We start from the raw sequence: 27,734 nt of genomic DNA, 5'->3' as shown, positions 1-27,734 counted from the left end.
ACGTCTGAACAGCCAGCCTATCGGTACACTCAACGGCTGCTGAGCCCTGAAGGGACTCACTGGGTCGTTTATGACATTCCCTAGCCGCACAGTTTGCGCAATATTATAACCGCTTCTTTTTGCTGTGAAGCGTACTGACAGGGGGGTATGTCTGTCGCTTCTGCGTTAAACCGTCCGCTCGCACTTTTTTTTTTGTATAGCAGATTGTACTTTATTAGATAAAATCTTATAATTTTCTTTAGATAACTGTTCTCCAGATTTTATTGCATACGTCGAAAAGATATGTTTTTGGCCCCTAGAACCAATTATCTCCCACATATCTACAGCAGCCGAGAAGAGGAGTTCGACAGTGGAAACGTTCGGCTTCTAACCTGTAGAAGACCTTCTTTTCCACATTGTTGCCAACAAGATATTTCCATGTCAGTATGCAGATAAATGAAAATATCTGCATCCCGTGCTCGTTTTCTCTGTGAGTGTACCATCACAAGCCCCCCCGACGCCGCGAAAACGTCGTTGTAGAACGACTAAACGCGCGCTGAAATCGTCACGCTTCAGTTCATCAGCGTGACACGTGGAACCTAGACTGTGCGCCGCGCGTTTGTCCGAGACAGTCGAAAGCGGAAGCTGGGGCGGGCAGCCGGGGCAAAGCCGAAACGCGCTCGTGAGCTCTCTCGTGGAGTGGAGCATGTCGGATTGCCTTACGCACAAACTGCATGAAGAGTCGTGACTGTGCATGTTTCAGCCTGCTGACCGAGGCGTCACGGTTGCGGTCAAGGAAACTTGGAAGTTTCAGGGTGCCCGGGGCGGACAGCCCTCTAGTTGGACGACTAACTGAGTTGCCACATCTGTTCTGGAATTTGAATCGCAGACCTGCAGTGGATTTGCAGGTGATTCCACTTCTTTCAGGGCGGCTGTAGCACGAGTCAACTTGCACCGCCCGATTGTCCGTTCTGCTTTTCTCCAAGTGTCGATCTCAGCCGGCTTATTCGGCGACCTGACGTGAAACGGGCTTTACTCAAAAGTTAACGAAAGCCGTTCCCACCCACGGGCTGAACAACATTCGTGTTCCATTCTTCCTCATTGTGATATCTAGGCCAGGGTCGGCAACTACTCTGAAGCTTAGGAGCTCATCTCTCCTCATGCTTGCCCGCTTTTCGCGGAAAGGTCTTTCACTCTACTTAATGCATCGAGGAGTTCACAAGCGCTTTGACGGGCATGTGAAAAACCCCTTACACCTCTAAACGCTACATTGCTCGGCGACGTGCGGGGGTGTTGTCTACCATCGGCTACGTTAGCATTTTCTCTGCCGCCGGTAGCACTCACTCCCTTTCTCAGAAAGCTATGGGAGCATGTGTATCCGCGGCAGAAAGCTACTGGCCGGCCGCTCTCGGAGGCGGAGGTTCCGCTGGAGGTGGGCCACTCTGGCAAGATCGACAGATCAGATGGGACCAGCCGAAACAGCATTTAAACCTCCGACCTGGTAGGCAGCCCTCGGTTTCGTTGAGTTTAGCGCCAGACCGGAGTGCGCTATGCACCCCCAAGCCTAAGTTTTTTCGGTCTCGCGCGAAACTGTCGAACAGACGCGCTTCGTCACGCGCAGCCTACTAAGACTTCCCCTCCACCGCACGCTCTCCGCGTCTCCCGCTTGCAAAAACAATGGTCGCCCTACGCATTTTCACAGAGATACCGAAGTGCCTTGTTAGCCACGAATCCACCACCAGGAGGTGTCGTTGTCTCTTGCGCCATGCAGGCGCGGCAATTCTACACGATAGTCTGTTTTATGATGTTCCGCTACGCGTCCCGTAAGAAGCGCGTTCGAGTGAATCTCCTGTTTATACTCCACTATTCTCAGCAGAAGAGAGAATCTGTGCCCTGCTTTTTGCAGGGCACAGATTCTCTCTTCTGCTGAGAGCATATGCTACTTGGTTTGTGCGATATTTACGCTGTGCAGCTGCAACATCAACACGCTTAGCCCTGCAAGCTGTTCAGTCGGCTCGCGGTTTCTAGTCTCATATCGCTCAGCCGTCCGCGTTGCCGTACCCACTCTTGAAATATGCAGTGCGCGTCGAGACTACCTCTGCCTCCCGCGCATGCAATATCGGATGGGAGTTTCTTGTCATCGCGGACTTCAGGAGACGAAGGGGTGCCGGTCAGTGTTCGCAGGACGACGGGGGCTGCCCCGTGAGTGCCTACGAGAAGTAAATCTTACCTGTATACTCTTTCTCTGTGTCAGGAGAAGTGCTGCGGAAACAGTTTGATAAAAGAGAAGACACGAAGGGCGATAATGGAATAGGCATCCTTCAAATCACGAACCTCCGGGTCATTTGGTATTGCCAGTATCTCCCGAAGCTCAATATTAGCATTGGTAAGTGCGCCTGCCGCAACTAACACTGTTTAGCCTGCCTTCCATGCAAGGTTTTCGTGGCCTGCCTACAGCAGATAAACAAAAGAAAAGCGGAATCGACCCCTATAGATGTGTATCTGTCGTGCCGGCAGAACTTGGTGGCACAGATATACCCGTACACAAGTATCTGTAGATGCGTGGCGACATCTGTCCATCAACATCGATCTGCAAAAATATAAAATATCAACAAAGTGCCTCTTGAGCGAAACTTGACTCGCCTGCGTGACATCTGTCATCGCCTCCTCCCCACAACCTTAAGGCCGATCCAAAGATGTCAACTCTAATCAGGTCTTCATCAGCTTGTCTGGCGCCCGGTTCCTGCCTGCGCGTCTTTCGCAGGCCTCCACTGCGTGACCTATATTCACTACACCATGGCAGAGAGCAGCACATTCGGGCGGACGCGGACGCTTCACTTGATGTCGCGCTTCAATTCGACGCGCTTCGAGTTCTGCTTCGCCATCCGAGCTGACCACGCGTACAGCCTGTTCAGCGAAATGGAAAACGCGATTCGTTCCTACAGAGCCACAATCGTCTACAAGTACGTGCGTGCTGATGTGGATGTATGGCTTCATGCAAATAGATGGGCATACCGGCACGGAGTTGTGCATGTACGAGTGCGTAGCGCCAAGGGTACTGCGTCGATGAAGTGATCTCTGCGCACTTAGATCAACGCCATGTTCATGTGTCCATTCTAGAGACGACGTTGTACCACTGTGAGCCGGTGCGCTGGCTGAACGTTCCCTAGAGCGCCCAGACTCACGTAGGGGTCTATGGGCACCTGCACATACGCAGGTCGCCCTTAGATTCAGACTTTCAGATCCCGGTGCCTTGCCCGCCGGCGCGGGGACATTTAAAACTGGCTTCATCAACTTTCGGCAACGAACTGATCTGCCGCAACGTGCGTCAGGGACCTTCTGCTTCGCGACGCCCGCGTTGTGAACAACGAGGACGAAGCTATGCTACTCGAAGGGGAGCAAGTTGAAAAATTAGTAAGCGAACCCCAGCAGCAGGGCGGACACGCCAGACGAGACAGCATGTGCGGCCCTTCTTCGTGACACACATGAGAAAAACGAGCATCTTTGTGGTGCCAGCTTTGTCTCTCCGCAGTTCCTTCCTCATCGGATGGTAGTGATTTTTCGTGGTTTCTGCGGGCTTCGCTGGTTCGCTCAGATGGACAGCTGCCACAGCTTGACGGAGCACTCGGCGTACCCGGGAAAAATGTATGTGACGAACGTAAGTTGACCCTCGACCTCCAAAAATGCTTTTCGATTCGTTCGCAATGCCCGACGTCTGTGCATGACGTCTGGGGGAGCCGGGGGGGGGGGGGGGGGGGGGGGCGGCGCCTCACGCCGCCGGAGAAGGATTTCTATAAGCTGTAAATATAAATATATTTATATATTGATATGTATGTATAAGCACCCATACCGATTGTATTCCGCAGCCTTGAAGTGCGTCGAGACGACGTGAGGCTTTTCTTCTGTCTCGGGAGGGTAAAGTTTGCTTTGCGCGAGGCGTGTCTCCTTGCAGTACCGCGTCTTGTGGATCTCGGCGCAAACGGCTCTAATGAACATCAGCTTGCCATACATTCAGATGGTAAGCCAGGCATCAGAGCGAGACGCGGAGCTGCCAGCGTCGCGGCTTCAGCGGACGAGCAGCGTGCTGTTTCGACGTCCCGATGACGTGTTTGATCCAAGATGCCTCACAGGACGCTACGCAACTTGGGTGGGGTTCCTCCAGCGTACCACGCTACGCGGAAGTATCTCCAGGGGATGCAGAAACGAGAAAAGGGTGACGAAGGAGGCGCAGAGCATGTTTGCAGCCTGAACGGCCTTGTGGGTTTCTGAAGCGGAGAGACCCGCGAGCTCTCTCCCACGAGATAACTGGCGGTGTCGCAGCGAGGCCGCTTGCTGTTCGCTTCTCTCCGTTGTTGCCTCTTCTGTTTCAGAAGAGTGTTCTCTCGAGGTATAGCCAACATGGGACAGCCATGGTCATTGAGAGCCAGCCGACGGCGGGGGGCTACTGCTTGGCCTTTCGCGTTCAGCCTCCTGCATCTGAGGCAGCGAAGCGTCGCGACTCTGGAGCGCGAGATCTCGCCCCAACCGCGCAGCAGCAGCTCACCGCCCTCATTGCCACCGTCAACAAGTGCTTTGAGAGTGAGTTCTGACGTTCCCCCCCGCTTGCTTTCTGCCTCGCAGCTGACCCGCGGCTCTCACCTCTCGCCTGTCTCGCAGCCCGTACCGGTCGCCGCACTTGCCGGGTGGCCGCGCGGGCACAGGCCCGCGTGCCCCTCTCGTCGTGTGCAGTCCGTGCGGCGTTTCCTGCGCTTTCGTCCTCTCCTCGTTCAAGCTCGCCCGGCGTTGTTTGGTGTCTTTTCGTATGTCCCGCTTAGCTTGACATCTCGCGTCGCAGCCCGCGCGGCGCTCCTCGCCCGGGCTGCATGCCTGGCCCCCTCTTGCAGGGATTTTCTGAAGTTGGTGCGTGTTCTCTGTCTGTGTCTCAGAGCTCCGCGCAGACCCATACTTCGGTCCAGTCGACGACGAGCGGAAGGCCGAGCAGGACAACTTTGTGATTGTCGTCTCGGGAGGGCCGCCTGTCCCCCCTGCGGCGCTGCCCCAGCTGGGCCCCACCACCGCCTCTGCGGGACCGGCTCGGTGGGGGACCCGAGTGCCTCGAGCGTCCCCGTCCCCGCCGGGACCCCGCAGCCGGAGCCCACCGGCCGAGACGCCGGGCGACAGGACCCCACAGCGACAAGCCCTTCCCTCCCTTCGCTCGCCTCAAACGCGGTCGTCGAGGACCGACAGCGCGCGGGAGTTGCTGGCGACGTGGCGGGCGAGCCCACAGCTGACGCGGCATGCGCAGAACAACTGTCTTGCTCGGGGGCCGCACGAGCGAGCTCGGAGTCATCAGCGATTCTAGACGGCGGGAACAGGCGCGTGAGCGCGGAGGCACCCGCGCCAGGCTCGCCAGATGTACCGGCCGGCCGAGAGAGAGAGCGGCACGTTCGGGCCCCGGAGGAAGGCCGCGAGGGCGAAAGGGCAGGCCCGGGTGTAAGTCCGAGGCCAACAGGGTGACGGGGCCTGCGGGGGGGGGAAACGAAAAACGCCGCGGGGCCCTGACACGGAAACAGCAGAAGGGGTTGAGGGAGAGACCCCGAGAGGACAGGGAGGGACTTGGTCGATTTTTCTTCAGTGCGTCCAGCGTGTCTGTGTTCTGTCGCCTTGCGCCTCCGGGGCGGCGCCCCGTCCGCTCGCCATCTCATCTTCTGTTTATTTTGTCCTGACACCGCCACGCAGGATCCATGCGGCAGCTGTGAGTCCGCGTTTGGGCTCCATTTCGCAGGTGCACTTTCCAAGGTCTTGCTGCTTGTTCTGGCACGCGAACGGGGCATTATCATTACTGTGCTCACGTTTCATGCGCACTGCGCTTTTCTCGTGTTTTGGTGTTTTATGCCCTTCCGTGCAGCTCGCTCTGGAGCGCCAGCACACCGAACCTCTCGTCGGCGAGGGCCCCGGCATGCCTGAGCTCGTAAGTGACTCTCCGCCTTGGCTCGGACTTGCTGCTGGCTATTGCCCTCCGTCCCGCTCGTGGAGGGTCTCGGGGTGTGGAAAGGCATTCTCTGCAGCAGTCCACAGCGGGTTTTTTCTTTCGCAAGCCTTGCCGCATCGCCTTTCAGTCGCCCCTTCTCTCTCCTTGCTCGGGGCGCGTCAGCCCGTAGTATGCGTCGAAACAACTTTTTTGCTTTTACCGGCCTTCCTGGTATCCAGTGCCAGCCTTCAGTCGGCTTGAGCCTCTGCGATCGCAGGCCTGTAGGATACTTGGTGCAGGCTGCCTTCTGCGTCATTTATTGCTTCAGGTCGCCTGCCGGGGCCTGAGGTTTTCCCCAGGTTTCGGCGTTTCGCTTGTGGCGTGTGGGTCTCCTGGGAGATCGATGACACAGCCTGCCTTGATCAGCCCCTCGACAGTCGTTCTGTGTGTTTCGTTGCTTCCCAGGCCCCAGGGGTACCGGCGCCGGCGAGTGCGCCTCGTGCGGGTCGGAGCATGGCACGATTTACATTTTCTGCGTTTTCATCTTCCCTGTCGCCTTTGCCTGCCCCCGCCCCGCCGGGTGAAGCGGCGGACGACTCCGCCGCTGCGGCGCCTCCGCCCGCGGCTCCTCCGCCGAGTGCCCCCTCTCCACGGCCCGCCGAAATCGATGCTGGCTCTTCGTCCTCCTCTTCATCATCCTCTTCATCTCTTTCTCCTCGTTTAGACAGTCGTCCCGTTGCTGAAGGCAGGAACGGCGACGTCGCCGAGGCACCTCCTACTCGGGCATCTGCATCTCCGCCGAGGCGCGAGGGCCTGGCTGTTGGCCATAGAGCGGAGGGGCCGCTCGCGGGACCCGTCGCCGAGGGCTGCAGAGGCGATCAAGGCGGAGGCGCGACCCTCGAGGGCACAGGGCCTGGAGCCTCAGGCGAGGCGCCCGCGCCGGCCCCAGCGTCAACGGGCGTGGCTGTCCCCCTGGACCTGACCAACGAAGGACAGCGGGCAGACCCCCTCGCCCCAAGCGCCCGAACTCTCGCGCTGCTGTCGCCTTCCAGTGCGAAGTACATGACCCCCCCCAAATGTGTGATTTGTATGACTTCTCCGGACGAGGTACAGAATAGACACCGAATTTGGAGGATCTATTGATCCTGAGTCTACATTCGCAGCCTCTATCCTTTCGAGTCAGTCCCAGATCTCTTCAATTTCACTTATGTTTCAAACTGTTTCTCAGGGGAACGATGTGTCTGCAAAGATGAGAGCGCCGGCAGTATCTTTCGCGGTTGGTGCTGGCGCAGTGACAGAGACGCATTCACTGTTTACATGATCTGTACGTATGTCATGCATAGATGCATATAAGTATTTACTGTAAGGTACCCTGCCCCGATCTCTTTGGCGGCAGCGCAGAATCTCCATATCTATGTAAAAGAGAGCGTCTCAAGTCTGCATGGCTGGACAACACAGTTCCGCTGAGCGGGCAGCGGCTGCTGGTTTTTTGTTTCCGTTTCCTTCACTCGGTTTCGCTTTCGTGCTCGCCTCTTGACCGGCGCCTGTGCTCAGGCGGCGTTTGACCCCTGCGGGCACATCTGCACATGCATGCGCTGTGCATTTCAAATTGAGAATTGTCCTGTAAGTTTTTCCCTCTCGCACCGTCGGTACTCGCTTCAGCGAAGCAGAAAACGTAACCTCCGAGGCGCCACTTTGAATCGCGTGGCGGCACACTAGGCGAGCAGAGAGACCTGCGCGCGTTCGCGCATAAAGTGCGACAAGAATCTACTCGGGCTGCACGTCCGCCTATGCATCGTTGCTCAGGAATGAAGACATGCTTGCGCGGGGCGCTAAACGGAGTCGTTATGAGGCGCGTCTCAGCTGACGCAGACGCTCGTTCACGTCTAAACATGCGCATGCGCGTAACAGGCTGCTTTCTCCCGTGCAGTTTCTAGCTTTTTGCTTATCGTCCTCGAGTCGGTCCGCGCGACGCGACTACAGCTAGACAAAGTCACCGCCACAGGGAAACCAACACGGATTTGGCTTTCAGGATCTGCCTTGCGCAACCTGTGTGTGTTTCCGCTCGCAGGTATGTCGTTCCCAAATTCTCAAAGTCTTGAGGATCTACCTGACTACTTGACGTATCGCTGGCAAGGTGCAGTCTCCTCCGAGGCGTGCCATTAGATATTCTCTTGTGTTTGACTCGCTGACGCGAGGCCGCACTCAGTCATCCCCAACGGAAGGGCCGGATGCGCGAACAAACGCATAGCTCGAGACCGCTGTGAAGGCAGTCAGACCCTTGCACGAGGGAGTCTGGTCGCGACGCGTTGGGACTGTTTAGAAAAGCCGCTGAGGCGCGGAAACAGCATGCAGAGGGAGGCGAGAAGCCTCTGCACACGTAATTTGCACTCTTCTTGCTTTTAGAGGGATAGTCTATTCAGCAGGTATTATACTTGTGGGCAGCAGACTAGGTTCGAGACGCCGCGCAAGGCTGGGTCTATATTCTCCTTCACAGACACGTTCTCTCTCTTCGCTTTCCACATGCAGCGTCAAGTCGATTTGCCTTTTCACCCGGCACGGTGCTCACAGACTTCGATCTTATTGCTCTTTCTCGCACGCATTGTTTGTGTCATCTGGGATCCACCAGAGTGGCGCTTTTTCGTTTTTCCCTTTACTGACCGTCCCGACGAAGCCTGGACTCTATCGTGTGTGCTGCACACACTCATAGGTAAACAATTCATATTATATTTATATATATGCGTGTATACAAGTGCTCCTTTTGCATTCTCATGTCACCTGTATTTGCATCTGCTGCTGTGAGGTCGACAAAGCCGCGGATTGCGGACGAGCCGCCAAAAGACAGGCAGGTTTTCAGACTAAGCGATTCCCCATTTTTGGGGTATAAGCCACGCATGCCCCCGCAGATCGCCCTCCTGACAGCTAGAATGGTAGCGTTCTCTGTGCATTAAGTTAGACTCGAACCTCGCCACGATTGCCGCATTAATGTTCCAGCGAGCTGGCAAGTGATACAGAGCACGCTGACACGCTGGAGGAAGGAAGACGAGGCGTCTCCGTTCGTAACTGGGCGACGAATCTGTCGCGGCGACTTCCGTTTCTGAGGAGCCAGGGGTTCGGAACTGCTCCTCCTCCTCCGATTGTCGCATACCCACCGATACCTTGAATCTTCGCTCGACCTAGATGCGCTTAAAGGGGTGGGATGCTTCTAAGTCTGCCTGATGGACGCGTGGAGAGACACATACTACCCTCGCGCTCTCGCGCGGAGCTGCCGCGTCTGTGAGTTACAGACGCCGTATCCACAGAGGCTGCCGGACAATGTTTCGTTGACATATACGTATCTCCTGAGGAAAACGACGGTCGCCGCGTGTCTCTGACACGTCACCGACACCGTTACGCGCAGATGCTCTTCTGGTAGCGCAGGCTGACGCGTGAGAGGACCCATACGGCCGCTCCGCATTCGTCATGCATATTCAGGTGTACATTCAGCGAGCACACACGTGTCTGCTCAAAAATCTTTCGGAAAGGAAAACCTGCCAACGTTTCGCCAGAACACAAAAAACCTCGCGCTCCGTCTTCCTACCACCGCTTCCCCCACCAAAAAACGCAGCGCGCACACGAAATGACTCCCTGCGAACCGCCAGCGGGCACCACTCCCGACAAGGGGCCTTCCGCGCGGTCTCTGCCGTTCGTTACCGTTTTACAGTGCTCTCCGCACCCCGTCAATATCTTGGCCAACGTCGCGCCACGAGGAACCGAAACACCCGAACAGAAACAAGGCAAAAACTTGAACCTTCCGCACGCGAGTTCGCCTCCGCAAAACAACGGAGGGTCGTAGAGGCGGACACCGCATGGAGAGGTCTGCAGAGATCGCAAAGAGCCTAACACCAGCATCCACTCAACCGACGGCTTTCACACCGCGTGCAAGGAAACGCAAGCGTGCCTTCGCGTCACAACGCATGCATTCCACAGAAACAAAAAGGGCTCGAGTGCCGAAACCCGAGACCGAACACTGGACACGCCACAAAGACCACTTCCCAGAATTTGCGTTCCCGCGTCACCCAGCGTTCCTCGAAGAAACCTCAGCGGCCGCCGCGACTTCTCCTCGCTATTTCCGTCTGATTCGGCTGACACGAGCGGCCTGTCACTCCATGCTTGGCTCGCGCGCCCGCAGACACACCGACAAACACGCTGCTTTAAAATCGTCGGACGCGAAGCAGCCGATACTTGCCCCCATTTTTGAATCACCTCCCGGGTTGCTGCGTTTTAGCACGCGCTAGCCAGGCACGGAAGCATGGCAAGCAACTACACTCCGACCACAAAAAGCAGCAACTGCCTTCCGAGGCGGAGTCCGCTCCCCAATCAAGCTGATAAACCCAGAGGCCGTGGTACTGAGACTCTGCATCTGTTCCCTCCTCCAGAGAACCTGAGCATGACGGCGGCGCTGGGCCGCGCGCATGCAAAAGTGAACATCGGCATATCCCCCCAGAGCCACAGAAGGAGCGAACGCTCTATACGCCGGCCGCACCCGCTCCAAAACAGAAACAGCCCAGCCCCACTCCTCGCAAAGGGGAGAAGGCGCAGCCGCGCGAATGCCTTTCTCCGCAGTCGTAACGAGCCTCAGGGGAGACTCGCCCGCTGGAATTGAGAAGGCAAGTGCCGGCAAAGGCGGCAGCCAGTTCTCACAGCCCGCATGCAGCGGAGGGCAGAAACGTGCTAAGCACGCCCGGCCGCATTCGAGTATTCACCCCCCCCCCCCCCTCCACAGCATATGCCTAACCAGAAATATAGTACACATGCATATACATGCATGCATCGCAGGCGCAGCACCCCGCACGACAGATGAAACCCCTCTGTATATGCTGGCGAGGGTGTGCCCACGAGGCACCCATCAACACACTTTACACAGGTCTTTACATCCAAACAGACTCTTTGGCCCGCCCTCCGCATAGGCACAAAGCACAAGCACATATATATATATATATAAATTTATATTAGATATCGCATACATATATACATACAGAGAGACATACGTCCTGTTTCTCTATGCAGAGGAGCAGGCGAGCCTAGCTGTGTGCGTGCAACGGCCGCATGCGCCGACGTGAAAAAGACGTCCCGAAGAGAATGGCGCCCATGCTCACGTTTTTGTTGGTCCACAGCCACCGCTGGTATTCCCGAGGGTTCTCAACCACATCCTCGGCGTCCGCGGCCTCGCAAACCGTCTCCACGTGTCCGCCGGCGTCCGCGCTCTCTTTCAGCCTGTTTGGCCTTGCGGTCGCCCTGGCATGTGGCTCCCCAGGCGTCTCAGCTGCCAGGAAATAGCCTTGCGGCCAGCTGCGGCTTTCCTCCGCGCCACGCGCTCGCCACGGCTGCGAGCCCGGGTCCCGCGACGCGCCTGGCGGACTGGCGAACGCGCCAGAAGCTGCAGAAGGAGCAGTGTCGACTCGCGCGCAAGATGGTAACGAATCGCAAGATATGCCACGCACGTCCCTGCCGCCCGCGCTGCAAAGCCCTGCGACGCTCTGCTCGCGCCCGAGGGACTCTGCGAAGAGGCACAGGCGCTTGGCAGGAGGAAGGCCAGAGGGGTGTGGTGACGACGCGCAGAAGGACCCTTCAAGTGACGCAGCGCCGTCGCAGGGGACGCCAGAATGAAACGCGCTCATTGCGAGACTTTCGCTGTCTCTGCCTTCGCTGTCGGGGGCAGCAGAGACTACCGAAGTCTGCATATACTCGGATACCGAGGGAGAAACCTGGCTCCAGCGAAAAGAAGTCGGTTCAGCCTCCGTCGACCAGCCGCTCGGGGATGGCGACGGGGCCTTGCGCTTCAGCAACAGCATAGTCGCGGTGCGTGAGCGGGCTTTCCTCTGGAGAACAAGAGGGGGATAGACGTCGACCCCAGAGCACAGAGGCGAGCGAGGCCAAGACTATGAAGTCTCAAAGGCCTCTATAGCATGTGAATACACATGCTTACGTATCACCCTGGACGTTTGTGTGTATCTCAATGCGCGAGGTTCTTGCTCAAAGCGGACTCTCCTTGAGAAACACGGGCTTCATTCAGCTGCTTCGACGAACAGGCGTCAAACCAAGCGCACGACCCAGCAGTGACCATGGCACGAAACAGGCCCGTTCAAGTCTGGAAACCTGCGAAAATAAAACGATTCGAAGACTTGCTTCTCCGGAAAAGACCACAAATTCGGCTCGTTTGACAGCTGGTGTGGAAGGATCCAGAAGAGCGAGGGTGAGAGAAATGCCAGCAGAAAAGACCCTCGCAAGGGGGGGGGGGGGGGGGGGGGGGAAATCCTGGAGGGCGGAAGGTATCCAACAATCGAAGGGAGGAGTCAAAAGAGGAAAAATTCCGAGAATCGAGAGAAAACACTCGATGTCCCGCGGCCGCGAGGAACGCGTGCGGCATGCAATGTGATTTTACGCACCGGGCCGGCTCAACCTCGCCCCGCTGCGAGCTGTGTCTGCATGAGAGAGCCGGCAGAACAAACAAAAACACCGACGCTTACGCGAATGCTTTCTGCTATTCGGATGGAGAAGCGGTTCTGCAGCGAGTTGATTGAAGTCCCCAACAGCCAAGCGTTCGCGCACTCGCTTCCCCGGGGTACATATTTTAAAGGACGCTGGATATGTACACAGTTCTGGGGATCGCCCTACCCAGGGCACTCAAATAAGGACGAGGACAGAAACTCACGGAACGTCTCGATTTTCCGCCGTGGATACGCACCTTGCAACACATAAGCGCATCGCTGAACGAACGTCTAAAGGCGGCCAGAAATGCGCTGCCCTATGGAAGTCCTTCGGTTCAAAGGCCGGTACGGACAACCCGTGTGCTGGGGTATCGTATCGACTGAGGAAACCTTGGGCTGCGTATACGTGGAGTTCATTCGCATACATCGAGGAAGGCTGAAACTGTTTCTCGTGTTCGCTCCGCTTTTGCAGCCAATCGGATACCTCTGCGCATCGGTGTCTAGAAGAGACGTGGGATTCCAATGTGTCCGTGCCAGAGTGAGCTTTTCATGTCTACGATACCCAGACACACAAGCTCTAGCAACCTCTGAGCGGCAGTTGAACGTTAGCTTTGCAGTTATAAAAACTGAATTCGTTGGTGTTTACAAGCAATAGTCGAGGACATGCCGAAGCCCTGTCACTTTCGGCTCAACAGAATGCCGTAGAAACGCAGAAACGGACTCGGCGCAGGTCTGCGCCTCAACTTCCGTGGTATTTTGTTGGTGTTTAGAGCGGTACATTTGCCGGGCGTTGCAAGAGATGCTACGACTCGGCTCTTTCGAAAGAACTGCCAAACCCCGGCACTCCGGGTTCGTTCGCACAAGCAACCCCCCGAAACAATGCATCGTTTGTGGAAAGGTGCAGCAACCGACACGGAATGGAAAGTTACGCACCAAAAGCAGAGGAGACAAGCTGTAACAGCGAAACACAATATCGCGGACAACGGACAAGAGAAGGAAAAACAGCTGTTGCCGTGCCGAATTGTCTGTAGCGTACGGGACCTCGTAGAGCGCTCAGCCGCCGAGAGGAACTGGACTGGAAGAGCTGGAATCCGAAAGTTTAAAGAGAAACACGTATCTAAGTGGCAAGCGTTTTGTCGCGTCTGGGAAAAATCGCAGATCCCTCACGGTTGTGCCATTCTGTTTGGTTTGTGTCGTGAGCACAGCGAAAACGTATTGTCAGTGAGTTGGAAAATCCAGACCTCGCCGAGTTCGAGCGCAGATCAGCGCCAACCAACACTTTATCCTGACGGTCTTCTGTGCAAGTCTTGTTCGGAGGGGGATCCGGGCCTCCGCGAAGGTGCCTGGGGGCATTCGCCGCAACTTCACTCTTGAGCTCGCTCTTCGCGGTACCTGCCGTCTGTACCGCCTGACCTACTCCAGCGTTCTGGGGGCTGCACACCACCCGCAAAACACCAGATGTAAAAATTGAAGGTGTCAACGCGCGTAAAAATTAAAAATAAACGTGCCACTCGAGTTCTTCCTGGATCCGTGAGAAATAGGGACGGTTAGAGGCATGCGCCCACTCTCCCGCCTCCACGCTGGATGGCCGTTGCACGAAAAGAGGTACGTAGTTCATCTGCTTGTCTTACGCTGTTGGCGGCAGACAGCTGCGAAACCATCACACAGCGAACCCCATTTTGATCTTTCAAATTCATTTGCCATAGGAGTCTGCTTGAGTCAACCAAAAGGGATTATTTTTCCCAGCTGGCGCTTGCGTACATGTTTCCGACCGTAAATATGCATATATCAAAGTTTCCGACCTCCACACCGACGTCTGCATGAAGAAGACAAGCCGCGAGGCATTGTGCGTGACTCCTACATTTTGCAACTTGGAAAAACTCTATTGTTCTGTCGGCTGCACTCAATGCAGCCCCGGCAATCCGCAGGGAACAGGGAAAAAGTACTGGAGGACTTCCATGCCAGTGGATCCCCGCTTTCTCGGTGTGCCTGGCTTCTGCGATGCCATGTTCGGCAGCAGTTCCCATGCAGGAGAGGCTGATGCTTTCAGGTTAAAAGGACAGTGCTGAAAACTCGGGTTCCGTTTTCCTTCGCGGGAAACCTGCGTCAGTAGGAAAGTAACAGTGAGCGTATGCACTCTTACAGCTCAGTGTGAAAGCCTGATTCCGCGTTTCGGTCAGGTCTTGTTCGCGGCGGCTGGCCTGGCAAGGGGGCTTTGCTTGTATCTGCCAGTTGAAAAATGATTTCGTCTTGCCCATGAAGCTTATTTTGCCCATAACGAGGGCCTACTGTAAGGGTCGTATCATCCGGTGTCTGTGGAAGGCATTGTTGTACTACGCATCTAACGAGGCGAATGCCGCTCTTCTCTGCGGTGTCTGTACAGCGGAGCTGACACCCCTCCCGTGACCTTCACCACGAACGCTTTGTTTTGCCACTTTTTTTTCCTACGAGCTTCCAAGCCTGCATACACTTGTGAGTAGATGTATATCAAGATATTTTCTGCGTCATCGGTGTCTTATGCCAGGTAGGAAAGCTGTGCACGCCGGCGGACCCAAGACCACAGTTTGGGGAAATCCTCCGCGCTGCTCATGCTTTCATTTGTCCGCCTTTGGTCCCTTCGCCGCCCTCTCCATCTCTTGCATTTTTGGAAGCGTCAGGCGCCTTTTCAACGACCTCAGGCCTGCCAGGCAAAGAGGCGAATATCAGTTTGCAAGGCTCAGTGCCACTGATCGATAATTTTGTCGGTTGTGCCGGCTGAGACTTCAATCCTCCCTCGTCTATTTTTGACTGCACATTTGTTGCCAGCTTTCTGCTTAACATCTATATAAGTGTATATGGTACTGCTCCCATGCAGCCACCATCTTGTCTTTTTCCCATCGCTCGTGTCCTTCCTCTCACACCGTGTCAGTAGCTGTCTCAGCGCCCCTTCTGGCTCACAACGCTATGTGCGACTACATTTCAGGTGTCACACTGGAACTCCTTCCATTCCCCGTGTTGTTCTCGCGTCCGTTGGTGCGACATCTTTCGGTGCCGTAAGTCACAGACGAGCCCGCTGGGTTTATCCCTGCGAATTGTCTCTAATCGTTCAGCGTCGCCTTCCTTTCTCCCGCTCTCCTCTCGTCGCCGTTAGCGACCCTTACCGCTACCTTCTCGGCTTTTTGTCTTGTCATAGTTTCCACTATGGCGCCTCGCGTCCTCTCTTCTTCGTCCTCCCAAGCGCAGGCCTGGCTGCTTCGGCTGTCGCTCTGCGCCGCCGTTTTCTCCACGTCTTGCGTCTTCGCCGTCTCGTTTCTGGCTGTTGCCTCTCCGCCGATTGAAACAAAGATCGAGCTTTACGCCGTCGTACTCGATGCGGGCAGCACCGGGACGCGGGTGTGCGTCTACCGGGTTTTGTTCCAAGAGAATAAGTGCCACGGCGGCCTCGGGCAAGCCACTGTGCAAGTCCCTGCGCTCGTCAGTCGCCGCATCGGACCCGGCATCGCCTTATATGCGGAGAGGCAGCAGGGCAGGAAGTCGCAGGACCGCGCCACGTCCATCGACGACCTGCATCCGGAGACTCAGGCGCAAGCGTACTTCAAGCCCGACGGACATGACTCTGGCGAGCAGGTAAGGGTTGTGGGCGCACACGTTTGAGACACACTCCCTGTGAAGACGCTGAATCGACAGAGAGGGGAAGCTGTTCAGGAACTGAAGCTCGCGATCGCGAACAGAGGGGAGGGGGGGGGGGGGGGGGGAAGGGTCCGACCTGAAGTCCAGAGTAAACGGCTGGGAAAGAGGAAGAACACAGCGCCGGCGGTGGAGTGTGACGCGCCGATGACACGGAAGCCCTCACTGAGAGAATGCGTAAGGAGAGAAAAAGAAACATTATGTGCGACTGGCGTCTCTGCGCGGATCTTGGGAGACACGGCAACAGCGCAGGAAGTCCCTTGACTCCATACGCAGAACCGGATACGCGTGACTGTGTGCTGCGCAGACGGTATTCTTTCATTGCCTGCGTCTCTCTGCCGTCTCAGCGCTTCAACGTGTCTTCCCATTCTCGCCCTCAGGGTCTGCTCTATCCATTTTTCTCACTGTCTGCGCCGCTGCCCCGCGCGTCCTCTCTGTTGAATCTGGTTCGTGCTGTCGCTGCAAGCTCGTCTGCTTTCGAGGCCTACTTTTTGTTCTCTCAGCACGCCAGCCTCCTGGCAAGCCATGTCGACCGCCTCGAGCGCCTGAAAGAGGCTGTGGAAGCGGGCGGTGCAGCTGGGAAGCCCCGAGAGGCGGAGGCGCCGCACCATAACGTGAACACGGAGCGCTTTGGTCGCGAAGACGACATCGACGGAGGCTTGGAAGAGTATCTCGAGCGTCTGCGCGCCATCGTCGAGGAGGCCCTCCCCAGCGAAGACCAGCGGCGCCGCGCGTTTCTCTTCTTTCGGGGCACGGCGGGCATGCGCGCGCTCCCTGCGGAGAAGTCAGAACGCCTCCTTGAGCAGGTATGCCAGCCAGAGGCCACGGACGAAGATCGACGCTGAAGGCGAGAGCGCCGAGGGGCAGGTCAGGGCCGCAGAGGGCCGACTGCCACGACAGACGAACAGAGAATACACACAAGAAACCTGAAAGCGGGAGCTCAGAGAGGGGAGGACGAGAGGGAAGAGACTGCTTCAGATAGCGCAGAGGAAGCAGCTGGTGCGGGGTAAGTTTTTGGGAGCACCCCGGTGGAGACGACGAGTCACGCTGAGCAACGTTGGGCGCTTCAAGATGAATAATGCCTGCGAGTTAGCGGGCGCAACAGGTAGCCGATGCCGTCTTGGAGGCGTAGCGGTCGAGTCGTTAAAGGGCACCTGTGGCCGCTTGATGTTCGCCTCTGCCATGGGAGAGAAAATATTTCTCTGTTTGTCACTTTGCAGGTCCGCGCGTCTATGGCGAGTTGGGGTCTGTACCTGCCTGCGGGCAGCGTCGGCGTGAGTGTGCTGGATGGCGGCGAAGAAGGCGTTCTCGGCTGGTTGGTTCTCAACCAACTCTTAGGGACTTTCGAGGCCGGCGACCGGCTCGTTGAGGTCGCCCCCGCGCACCTCGAGCAGCAGGCGGCGAAGCGCCGCGCGCGGGCGGGGGGGAAGGAGCCTCAGGAGACGCGAGGAGGGCGACCGGCGAGGGCGACCAGGGGGGCACGACTGCGAAGAAGCTCCGCGCGGGCCTCGTGGAGATGGGCGGCGCGTCGGCGCAGGTTGTCATTCAGCTGCCGCCCGGTCTGCGCCCGCCAGGGTCCTACACGCCGCTCGCGTCGACCGTGAAGCTGAGCGAGAGGCGCCCAGGCGACGCGGCCGCGCGCGGTCCCGAGTTTCCACCGATCCGTGTCCACCGACACGCCGCAGTCAACGCGAGGGCCGGCGGCGACTTTGTCGAAGTCGACCTCTGCACTGAGCGCCACATCGTCTATTCCAAGAGCTACATGGGTCTCGGTGAGGATCTGCAGGCTTTGCACTGCCTTCAACTCTCCTCGGGTCTTTTGCGTCCTCTGGATCGCTCGCATGCGCTGCATCTCTAATGCCACCTAGAGTAAAGAGTAGGATAAATCCAAGAGTAGTCCACAGATATACATTTCTTGTCGTGCCAGTTGGCGAGGGACCGGCGACCGGTGTCGGAGCCCAAAGTGCTGCGAGAATGAGTTTGGGCCGCAGAAAGAGAGTCTGCGCTGCGCGCCTCGCGGAGACTCGGCAGGACACGCGCGGGCACGGGGTGGGAGGTGCGACTGGCGCAGCGACGTTTTTCTGCGTGTTGGCAAAAAGTCGTTCCTCACCTGTTTGCTTCATGTGAAACAGCAGAGCGTTCTCGTGCTCAAGGTCGTTTTGTGCACAGTGCGCCACGCAGGGCTTCATGCATTGGTCTTCAGCTAGAACTGAGACTGGCTTCGCTGCGCCGGTTCGCCGATCCCTGCATGCCCCTGGAAGCTCCCGGCGTCGTCGTTGGCCGTCTCTGTTTCCTCTGTCTTCCTCTCGCTCGCTCTGATTTAAGTTTTGCTCTCATCAGTCGTCAGTGTGTGTGTTAAGCTGCCTAGCTGCCTCGTGTCTCCACCTGTCTGTCTCCGCTGCGGCCTTCCGGCGTGAGCGTGCCGTTCGTGTCACGGATTTCTTTCATTGCCATCGTGTCGCTCCTTCTCTTCCGAGCGCTTCTCGCGAGCTGACTCTGCCGCAGCGCCCACAGCTCTCAGCTGGCATTTATTTCCTCTTCTCAGGGCGTCAGCACGCGATGATGGAGCACATCCACGACAGCGTGCAGCACGCGCTCGCTGAGCACAAGGCGGCGATCCGCGCAGGTCAGGGGCTGCCGCCGACCCGCGAGGCGCCCTTCGAGGCTTCGATTCCTTGCCTGCCTTCAGACATCCGCGTGCATGTGCGCCCGAGCCGCCTCGCGCAGAACGCCGCCTTCGACGAGGATCTCGAGAAGTCTCTGCAGGACGAAGAAGAGGACTATCCGGAGGCCGGGCGCGCAGCGGGAGTTCCAACTGCAGCGCCGTCCGCTGCGCGGAAGGAGGAAGAGACGCGTGGAGAAACGAGCGAAAGGGGGGAGAGAGAGTCAGGACGCAGCAAGATCAAGGTGCACCATCCCGCGGGAATCCCCAAGAAAGGCATGCCCAGCGACGAATTCATGTGGGCAATTATGGGCGACAACGGGGCAAACATGATGGACTTCATCGAGAAAGTCGCTGCGCAGGGCGGCTCGAGTCACCTCGGCTGCCACGAGGTAGAACGCAGATGAGGAAAGACAGACTCAGCCTGCTTACGCCGCTGAGAGTCGGTGTCAGAAGAGCCTTAACGAAGCAGTTTCACTCCAATAGGCGTCCAGCGGCGTTTAAGGGCACTTGGACGCGAAGCGGCGCACCGCTATGTGCCCACATGCAGACGCCTGGGCGTCTCGCATTCGGAAGAACCTTCTTCAGCCTCGGCAGTTCCGTCAATTCCTTTTCTACCTTGTGATCGAGATTCCGTCACGAGGTGTCTGTGCGCGTACGCCGTTACTTCTAGGGCTCATCGACAATCCGCTGTGTGAAGTCGTGGCAAAGACGCCGAGCCTCGAGGCGTCGCAGGTCACTGCGGCCGTGCAAAGCGGGACAGGCGAAACTCCGCGATACGCTTTATGCTACGCTTTACCTCTCTCGTGTGCCTCGCTCGTCAGGCATGTAGGGTTTTTTCTTTCGTTTGTCCGCTTTCTGCTTTCAGCATGTAGCCTTGCGCCTGAACCGCGTGCCAGATCTTCCTTTCGAGATCCACCCCGATATCGCGCTCTACGCAACAGAGAATTTTTACCATTTCAACGAGGTAGGGTCGTCTCAGAGGCGTGTTTTTTCATTTTTTTCCTCTGGGTCTAGCTTTTTGCTTGGGCTGACGTACCATTCTGCTTCGTTTTGTGTGTGTCTGGGCGTGGAGGACTCACCTTGTTGTCTAGCCCGCACTGAGTCTTACTGTGCGCCAGGGTTTCCATGGCGCCGAGTCTGCAGCGCGTACCACATACAAGACTTTCTTGGCAGCTAGAGCAGGGTCGTGCCAGTCGGGTGTGGCATGCACATTCACATTGCAATGTCTCTATGTTTTCTCGTGATCGGCGATAAAGCGCTAACTCGTCCATCAGGCGTGCATCGGTGTCTTGGCTCTCTGCCAATATCCGTACACAGATCACTATATGTCCCTACAAATATATATAGTTTGATATAAATAATATACGGTTAGATACATAGATCGATCGACTGATAGACTGACGTGCCATCGAAGGACACTATTCGAGCGCCTGGACTGGGGCGTTGCTTGTTACGTTACAGTCGCAAGCGCCACCGCGTACTGATTCATACTTCTTGCACTGTCGAGGTTTCTTCCGCGTTTGCACGTTTTCTCAGTACGTTCTTCGCGCCGCTGGGGCGCCCGAGCTCTCCGGGGCGAAGTTGGCGCGTGCAGCTGCACGGCTCTGTGAAATGGCTGAAGTCCGCGACGTGCTTCAGGAAATTCATCCGAAGGCCGCCAAAGAGAAGGCGCAGACGGCCTGCTTCGGGTGAGCACATGCGGTACACATTTGCTTTCACATATATATATGTATATAGACGTCTCTGTGTTATATATATATATATATATATATATATATATATATATATATATATATATATATATATATATAACTGTGTATGCATGTATAGACGCCAGCCAGTCACGTGTGCTGAAGAAACAACTCGAATGGAAATCTCTTCTGACGTGTGTGTCTCGCGGCGCAGGCTCGTTCTCATGTCGGAATTTCTAACGCGCGTTCTGCGATTGCAGAGAGAGCGCGAGCTGCTGGCTGTCAATGACGTAAGACTCGGAATCCGCAACTAAAACGGGACATATTAGCCGGCAGCACCTACATATATATCTCCTTTCATATATATAGATATATTCATATAGGCATATATATATGTATGTATGCATATACACACATATAAATATATGTATATTTGTGAACGAATGGGTATGTGAGTTACGGATGGAGAACGAGGGTAAGGGCGTGTGCGTAGGACAGATTCCAAACACTAGAGGGTTACGAGAGAGGCAAGTGCCTTGTCTTGCGTTTCGGTTGATGTCTGGTTGCGCGCAGATCAACGGCGTAGAGATCTCGTGGACGGCAGGCGTGCCCATGCTGTATCTTCCGCATATCATTAGAGAGGCGGAAGGATCTCAGACGGGCGCTGCGGAGAGCGCAGCCTCTCCTTCGGTCCCCAAGAGTTCATCTGCGAAGGAGACAGAACAAGGAGGCTCAGGGGCGGCGAAGACCGGGAGCCGAGACCTGCGCGGGACCCGCGATGAGTTGTAACGTCAGCCCCCCAAGGCCCCCGGAAGAGGCAGTTTGCCTCTCACGCTTTTTTTTCATCTTTCAGGGAGCGATGCGATTTTCCAGTGATTCGTATTCCACGTGCAGACGAGAAGGACCTGCTCGAATTCCTATTGTCGGCCGAGGAAGCACGCGTCCTTCGGTCTAATTCCCCAGTGACTAGCGGGATTTACAAAAGGGCCGCGGCAGAATCGCCGGGTTTGTCTTGTTAAGCTCGTGGGGCATCTGGTGGCATGTGGCGCTTCGCGATGTGAGATGTGCTGCAGCGAGGTGACGTTAGAGCTCAATTTGAAGGTCTCTGCCTGTTCAAAAGAGCGAGAGGAAAGAAGCGCCGGCGCACGGTTGTGATGGAGCCGCCAGCGCCTCAGCGACTGTAGGAAGGGAGTAACGCTGGGGCCCACGCGCGGAGTCATGCATGCAAATTTGGCGGGGTGATGTGCCAAGGTTTCGCTGCTCTCCACCGTGGATGCCCAGGCCGGCGGGTTTCTACATGGGGGGTGACGCGCCTTTGTAAAGTTTGACGTTAATAGTGATGCACTCACCAACATGTCTATATCTGTATGTACTATGTGCGTGGGCGAGAGTAAATGAGTTTACCTACGTTCTAGGCTCCAGGGGTCGCCCGTTTAGTTCCGCCTTCCAAGTGAACGCGGAGACGCACACGCATCTTCGCTTTCGTGGTCATTTCACACGTTAAGCGCAGGCCTGCGTACCATTCAAGTTTTATGGCCCTAAAACCTGAGTCCCGAGGGGCCTCCGCACCGGAGAAATGACACGTGGTTGCTGTTTCCCGTCATGTGCAAACTCCACATGCCGCGTAGCCCGAGCGCGCGGGGAGGCGCCGCAGGAGTGTCTGTGGAAGCCCGAGTACCTTGTACGGACAACTAAAGAATCACAAAAACATTGTGTGTCTGAACGTTTTGCGAGCGTCAGTCGAGCCACGCTGTGCGTTGTCAGAGGCACAATGTTGTCTCAACATACGGCCACCGGATGTGCGTTCTTTTCTTGCGGGACCTAACCCCCCCCTCGCCGGCGTGCAGCAAAGCAAGTGGTGCTGCTTTCACGTCTTCAAAAGCAGATGCGAAGACGAGAATATGTTGGGGCACGGACACCGCATGATTTGCGCCAGAAACTTGTCGGGTGTGTTGTCGTGAACGGGAGGACAGACAGTGTCTGGAGGTACCTTTGCATTCCGCAGCACACTAGCGCAGTTCTGCGGTACTTCGTGCTGGAGGACGATAAAAGCACTTTCCGTGTTCTTAGCAGCTGAGGCACAGCAGAGAGATACGGCACAGTCAAATGTGCGTCTGGGGTGCATACGCAGGGGCAGAGCCGCTACCTATGGGACGCCACGTAGAAAACTGTCTATTTTGGAAACCCGTTAAGAGATGCTTGTCGGCTCATGTCAGAAGGGCTGTGGAGAGTCTGTGTAAAAGAGAGGGCACCTCTGCGTTCTGAAGCCTCAAAATTGGCATGTCACGTGACGTGGGAAGAAGGCTCGTAGCGTGCTGGGGTCTATAGCTGCTTTCGATCTTGCGCCGCAGTTGCGGCGGGTTCAACACCGCGCTAGAACACGCATGGAGAGGCAGGCAAACGTTTAGAGACGCATGTGTGAAAAAAAAATTAAGCTTCCTTTTTTCTCTTTCCGCCGCAGCTTGAGACTGCTCATGTCGAAAGCATCGGGGGCGCTTTCGACTGCTTTTGAACCGGAGATCTTCCCCAGTCCGCCGGCTCAAACACAAGATTCTGGTTCTCCCTCGATGCTGTTTTTCTGGTATCCCTCGAGACATTAAAAGCTCCGCTAATGTCGCGTGTCTTATGCGAGAGTATGTGGGTGGTGACGCGCTTAGTCACCTGGAGCCACTTGGAACCGAACTGGTTGACAACGCAGTCGGTATTCTTCTGCACGCAGAAAACCGTGGCTTCCGCTGCTTCCAGCCGTCTTTGGAAAACGGGGCAGAATGCTGGCTCGCATCTGAGAAGGCGATGATACAGATTCAGTTCCCCACATCTTCATCTAACTCGCCATAACACCTTCTGCATCGAGGTAGGGGGAGGGGGGGCCTAGCGGGGGGGCGGACGCGGCGAGTTCCTCTGAGCCGCCCCTGGAGCGCGCGGCGGGCGACCCTTTAGCGAAAGAAAAAGATCCTCACGCCTACTGCATCAGCTTCTCGGCGCTGAACGACTCGAATCGCGCCGAGTCTTCTTCTACGGGTCGACAACTTGCCCCCAGGCTCCTCTGGCTGGTGCGTGGCCGGCATTCGCCTTTCCGCCTCCGTCACAGAGCACTCTCCAGAAGAAATCAAAACGCTGATGCGGGCACACCCGCTAGGCAGATGCAGCTCCGCCGTCGACGCGTAGTATGCCAACAAATTCAGCCGTAGTTGGGCACGTCAGCCTATGAGGGTCCAGGGTCGCCCGAAATCGCGAGCCGCGAAGCGTTTTCCAGCCCTCTTCAGAATCGACGTGTTCCTTGCTCTTCGCACAGGCGAGCGGAGACGGACCGACAACGCTGACCAGCGCACAGCCAGGTGAGCAGCACGTCGACGAGCCCGGCCTCCCCTTTGCACGGAGGACCTTCCGTTGTTTCAGTCTTTGTCTCTTACTGTCTGTTGCTCTCTAGCAGCGCAGGTTTTGGGATCTCAGATGTCTCCCGGGGCACGACTGTCTGCAGGTCGTCGCAGCGCAGGGACGGAGTTCGCCTCGCAATTGCAGACCTCTGCCTCTGTCTCGTTCCCCCCGTCCGGAAGTCGCCGCATTTTTCGCCGGCCCCCCGGTGAAGTAAAATACCTGAATTAACTTGGCGGGCCCAATCGCCCCTTGGGGGTTTGCTCAGTCTGTGAAATGCCTTGTGAACGCGAACAAGCGAAATCGACTGCCGTGAACCGCCAGCGCGCGCAGCGTTTCCATCACAACCCAGAAGGCCTGTGATCAGCTCGACGTGTGACTACTAGCGCGAGCGTTTTTCGCCCTTCTTCGTTATTTCGTTGCTTGTCGGGTTGGAGGTCCCCCGTGTGTCCGCTGTTGTTCGCTGCCTAACGCCTGCTGTCTTCAAAAATGCAGGGGCCGTCGGCCTCTGGCCCCTTCTCGCCATCCGACTGCCTTCTCTTTCTACACGCCTCGCGCATCCCACTCGTGCCGTTTTCTGAAACCCCTGCAGACCCTTCGGCGGCAGGAAGGCCGTGCGTTGCGGCGAGTCGCTCCTTCCACTCGGCGTTTCCTAGTTTCTGGCGCGTGTGTGCTCGTGGGCATGACTCTCCACCTCTCCATGCGCTGCGACTCTTCCGAGTCCTCAGCTTTCTTTTAGCAGTATCGTTTTCCGTTCTTGCATCTGTGCCCGTCACTTCCGTGGACGCCCTAGCCACGCCCCGCAGTTCAGCGCCGAGCCATGCGGAGGTTCTTTTCCCAGTGCTCTCATCTCCTCAGAGGGCCGTCTCCTCGTATGCGCCTCTGCCCGCGGGCCGACGGCGGGGCCACGGCCTTCAGACGCGCGCCTTGACGCCCCCCCTGGGGTTTCCGGCCTCTGAATTCTCTTCGCATCTGCGTCACTCGCCCTCGCTCACTTTTGTGTGCGCCCACAGCCTGCGTGGCTCTGCGTCTCCTAGAAGCGCCCCAGTGGCGCGGCAGGGGACTCTTTCGGGCTACGCCTGCACCCGGCCGTCCGCGGATGTGGCGACTGCGCAGGGCTCGCTCGGGCCGAGGCGCCCTGTTTCTACCTGTCTGCATGCTCACTTCGAGGGATCTGTCTCTCCTGCGCTGTCTGCTCAGCCTTCGCCGACAATGTCAAACGGCGACGCAAAGGGGGCCTCCGCAGCCGACGAGACGCGGAGCGGACACCCCCTCTCCGCGCCCAAGTCATCGCACGGGGTCTTGATGTTTCCAAAAATGAAGAAGGAGAAGCACGCGGCCGGCGCAGGAGGACGCGGCGAGGACTCGGGCCCGGAGACAGCTGCGGACGCGGGTCCGGCTGGTCTCCTGCGGGAGGGCGAAGACGCCTGCAAGTCCCCCAGGTCCTGGAAGACGAAGCTCCACGAGCATGGCGCAGGGCTCCTGAGCTGCAGCAAGGCGCCTTGCACGCAGGTCAGAAACGCAAAGACGCCTGCATCCGGGGGCGTCCCCACGTCGCTTGAGGCGGCGGAGGCCGCTGCGTCGGGCGCGGGGGCCGCGGGGGCCCGCCAAGACACAGGGTCGCGATCGGGGCGAGGGTCCCTGCCTGGCACGTTCCGCACGTGGGCGCAGCAGCTGAAGCCCGGCACGGGGACCTCACGGCCGGCAGACCCGTGGACATACAAACGCCAGGGCGCAGACTGGACGCCCTTCCTCGATCCCTGCTGCAGCCTGACGAGGCAGTCGCCGATCGACATCAATCCAGCGATGCTGCCCCGGAATCCAGAGGGGACAGAGCCGGCGTCCAGCCCGGCGAAGGACGAAGACGCCGGCTGCGAAGCCGTGCGCGCGAGCTGCGTAGGTGTGAACCGTATGCGTCTCGCCGAAGGCAACGAGATGCAGCTGGAGGCGATGCTACCGCAGGAGCCCATTCGCAACTACGGGGTTGAGTGGCAACGGGGAAAAACGCTTCACTTCCGGCCGCCCCACGCGTCTACGCCGTCTGCCTTTGGAGCCTTCCGCGTCGATGGCAAGCAGTACGAGATCCTCCAGTTCCACTTTCACTTGCCTGCGGAGCACACATTCGCTGGCGAGAGGCGGGCGCTGGAGCTTCACATCGTGTCCCAGCACGCCGAGCAGGACTTGCTAGTCGTCGGGGTCACGTTTGAGTCTGCGCACGCCGCGGACCGGGAGGGAAGTGCCTTCGTCGAATCCGTCTGCAATGTTCTCGATGTCCTCAAGTCGACAGACGTGTGGGCAGCAACTGGCGACGGTGCTGGGGAGCTGCAGAGCCACGGCAGGGACAACGCCAGCCCCGATGGGGTCTGTGAACTCCGCTCCAACGCTCAGATGCTCGAGCGTTCCTACTCGCTTTCCTCTGAGCATGCGCCCCTGCCTCCAATCCGTCTGGGCGACGCCCTTCCGGCCGGCAGGGTCACATTCTACAGATACAATGGGTCGCTCACAACGCCTCCGTGCAGCGAAACCGTTCTCTGGTAAGCCACCAGGGTTGCTGCCGCCTGTAGCCTGTTCAGTCGGTGCCAGGGCGGCGTGTCAAGTCTACAGACACAACGAGGTCTCTGCTCTCGTTGCCTGTGTTGTGTGCGAGCCGGAAGTCCCATGGGCGAGGCGTGCGCATGGAGGGGTGCACTCGGAGGACAGAATGCGCAAGCGAAGGACCCTAGTTGCTCGGCCCTCGCGGTTCGCCTTCCGCGGATGGTTTGTCCTTGCGGGCGCTTCCAAATGTCTCTCTGCTCTCTGCTGCCTCGCTGATCGCACTCAGGTCGAGGCGGCCGCAGCTCAATCAGGCCGTGATGGTCCGTCCGCACATGCAGTTGCCCACAGTCCTTTACTTTTGGTGGCGAGGTGCTCCATTATTTGGATTATTAGGTGCTTGTATGCAGTGCTGCGAAAGGACGACGAACCTCAGCTGCGCTCCTGCCGAGATGCGAAACGAGTCTTTCTGGTGTGGTGTGTTCGTGGTCTCGCAGGTATGTGGCTAAGGAACCGTCGTCCGCTGGGCCACAGCATATTGAGAAGCTGCACGAGCTGTTTATACTTCCTGGAAGCATGAGCAAAGGCACGTATCGACGTGTGCAAAATGCCGAAGTAAGTCTTGCCTGAGGCGCTGCGATTTCGCCGGGTTGCTAGAGCTGTATAAAGCTCCAGTCGGTAGCTACATGGCTACGTGTTGTCGGGCCTCCGTGCATGCGGGTCTCTGGAGGCGACGTAGACATTTCTTTTACTGGCAGGCAGCTCGGGCAAGACCCCCCCTCTTCAGGCTGGACGGTGGCTATGCTTTTGCTCGATCTGTGCCAAGTCTCTCAACGTCGCGTGTGTCGCGTCTGATGACTGCTGTCTCTCAGGGCGTCGCATGCAATCAGGAGACGATTTACGTTGTGAATCAAGGTTTGAAAAAGTTCCGTGGCTCCGCCGAGTCGACGGGAAATCCACAGAATGGTGCCGCCCTCCCGTCGCGACTGCGCGACTGTAGCCCAGAAAGCCGGAAAATGTAGAGAAGCGCGCAAGAGACGCGGGTGGACGAGTACTTTCAAGTTGGCGATTTCTGGTCGCCAGGCGACGCGTCTCAGGAGGCATTCTGCGCAGCCGAGTTTCGCGGTTTGTGTCTCTCTTGGTGTTGCAACCGTCATTCGCCATTGGCCGTAGCACAGGAGGCGCCCAGGGCAGTTAGTAAGGAAACTAGATTATTTTAGAGATACCTTTGCGGCAGCAGTCGCGCGGCTGCGCGTCATCGTCGCGTTCACTTCGGCGCCTGCGTGACTGTGAGGAAGGGAAGCTGTCTCCAGGAAGGAGTTTGCTGGGCGGATTGACAACCGGTGACACAGCCAGTCTCCCGATGTCTGACACTCGAAGTTGGTGACGTCATCACACGTGGGCTT

At 57.3% G+C, this 27,734-nt stretch overlaps 4 protein-coding genes across 4 annotated transcripts; 3 read left to right on the top strand and 1 right to left on the bottom strand.

The window, feature by feature from the left end:
* Positions 1 to 1,341: 1,341 nt before the first annotated feature.
* On the top strand, positions 1,342 to 8,051 carry BESB_003240 (putative Bardet-Biedl syndrome 5; the record flags this gene model as incomplete). The annotated part of the gene is made up of 12 exons (XM_029359079.1): positions 1,342 to 1,480; positions 2,234 to 2,365; positions 2,744 to 2,942; positions 3,312 to 3,393; positions 3,575 to 3,637; positions 3,932 to 3,997; positions 4,350 to 4,557; positions 5,021 to 5,451; positions 5,867 to 5,929; positions 6,395 to 7,036; positions 7,484 to 7,552; positions 8,001 to 8,051. 12 exons carry the CDS (start codon positions 1,342 to 1,344, stop codon positions 8,049 to 8,051), a joined length of 2,145 nt encoding a protein of 714 aa, XP_029221992.1.
* Positions 8,052 to 10,992: 2,941 nt separating this feature from the next.
* BESB_003230 (uncharacterized protein) lies at positions 10,993 to 11,763 on the bottom strand (the record flags this gene model as incomplete). The annotated part of the gene is made up of 1 exon (XM_029359078.1): positions 10,993 to 11,763. One exon carries the CDS (start codon positions 11,761 to 11,763, stop codon positions 10,993 to 10,995), a length of 771 nt encoding a protein of 256 aa, XP_029221991.1.
* A 3,816-nt stretch (positions 11,764 to 15,579) lies between these two features.
* Positions 15,580 to 21,210, top strand: BESB_003220 (uncharacterized protein; the record flags this gene model as incomplete). Its single annotated transcript, XM_029359077.1, has 9 exons — positions 15,580 to 16,005; positions 16,569 to 16,871; positions 17,286 to 17,343; positions 17,460 to 17,837; positions 18,611 to 19,119; positions 19,596 to 19,694; positions 20,267 to 20,418; positions 20,636 to 20,711; positions 20,995 to 21,210. The coding sequence occupies 9 exons, from the start codon at positions 15,580 to 15,582 to the stop codon at positions 21,208 to 21,210; spliced, it is 2,217 nt and encodes a 738-aa protein (XP_029221990.1).
* A 3,075-nt stretch (positions 21,211 to 24,285) lies between these two features.
* On the top strand, positions 24,286 to 27,350 carry BESB_003210 (carbonate dehydratase, eukaryotic-type domain-containing protein; the record flags this gene model as incomplete). The annotated part of the gene is made up of 3 exons (XM_029359076.1): positions 24,286 to 26,330; positions 26,826 to 26,943; positions 27,201 to 27,350. The coding sequence occupies 3 exons, from the start codon at positions 24,286 to 24,288 to the stop codon at positions 27,348 to 27,350; spliced, it is 2,313 nt and encodes a 770-aa protein (XP_029221989.1).
* Positions 27,351 to 27,734: the final 384 nt, after the last annotated feature.

This window comes from Besnoitia besnoiti, chromosome I (assembly GCF_002563875.1).
Source record: "Besnoitia besnoiti strain Bb-Ger1 chromosome I, whole genome shotgun sequence".
Taxonomy (NCBI): domain Eukaryota; phylum Apicomplexa; class Conoidasida; order Eucoccidiorida; family Sarcocystidae; genus Besnoitia; species Besnoitia besnoiti.
The sequence above is the reverse complement of the archived record's forward strand: the minus strand, read 5'-3'. Positions and strand labels throughout refer to the sequence as shown.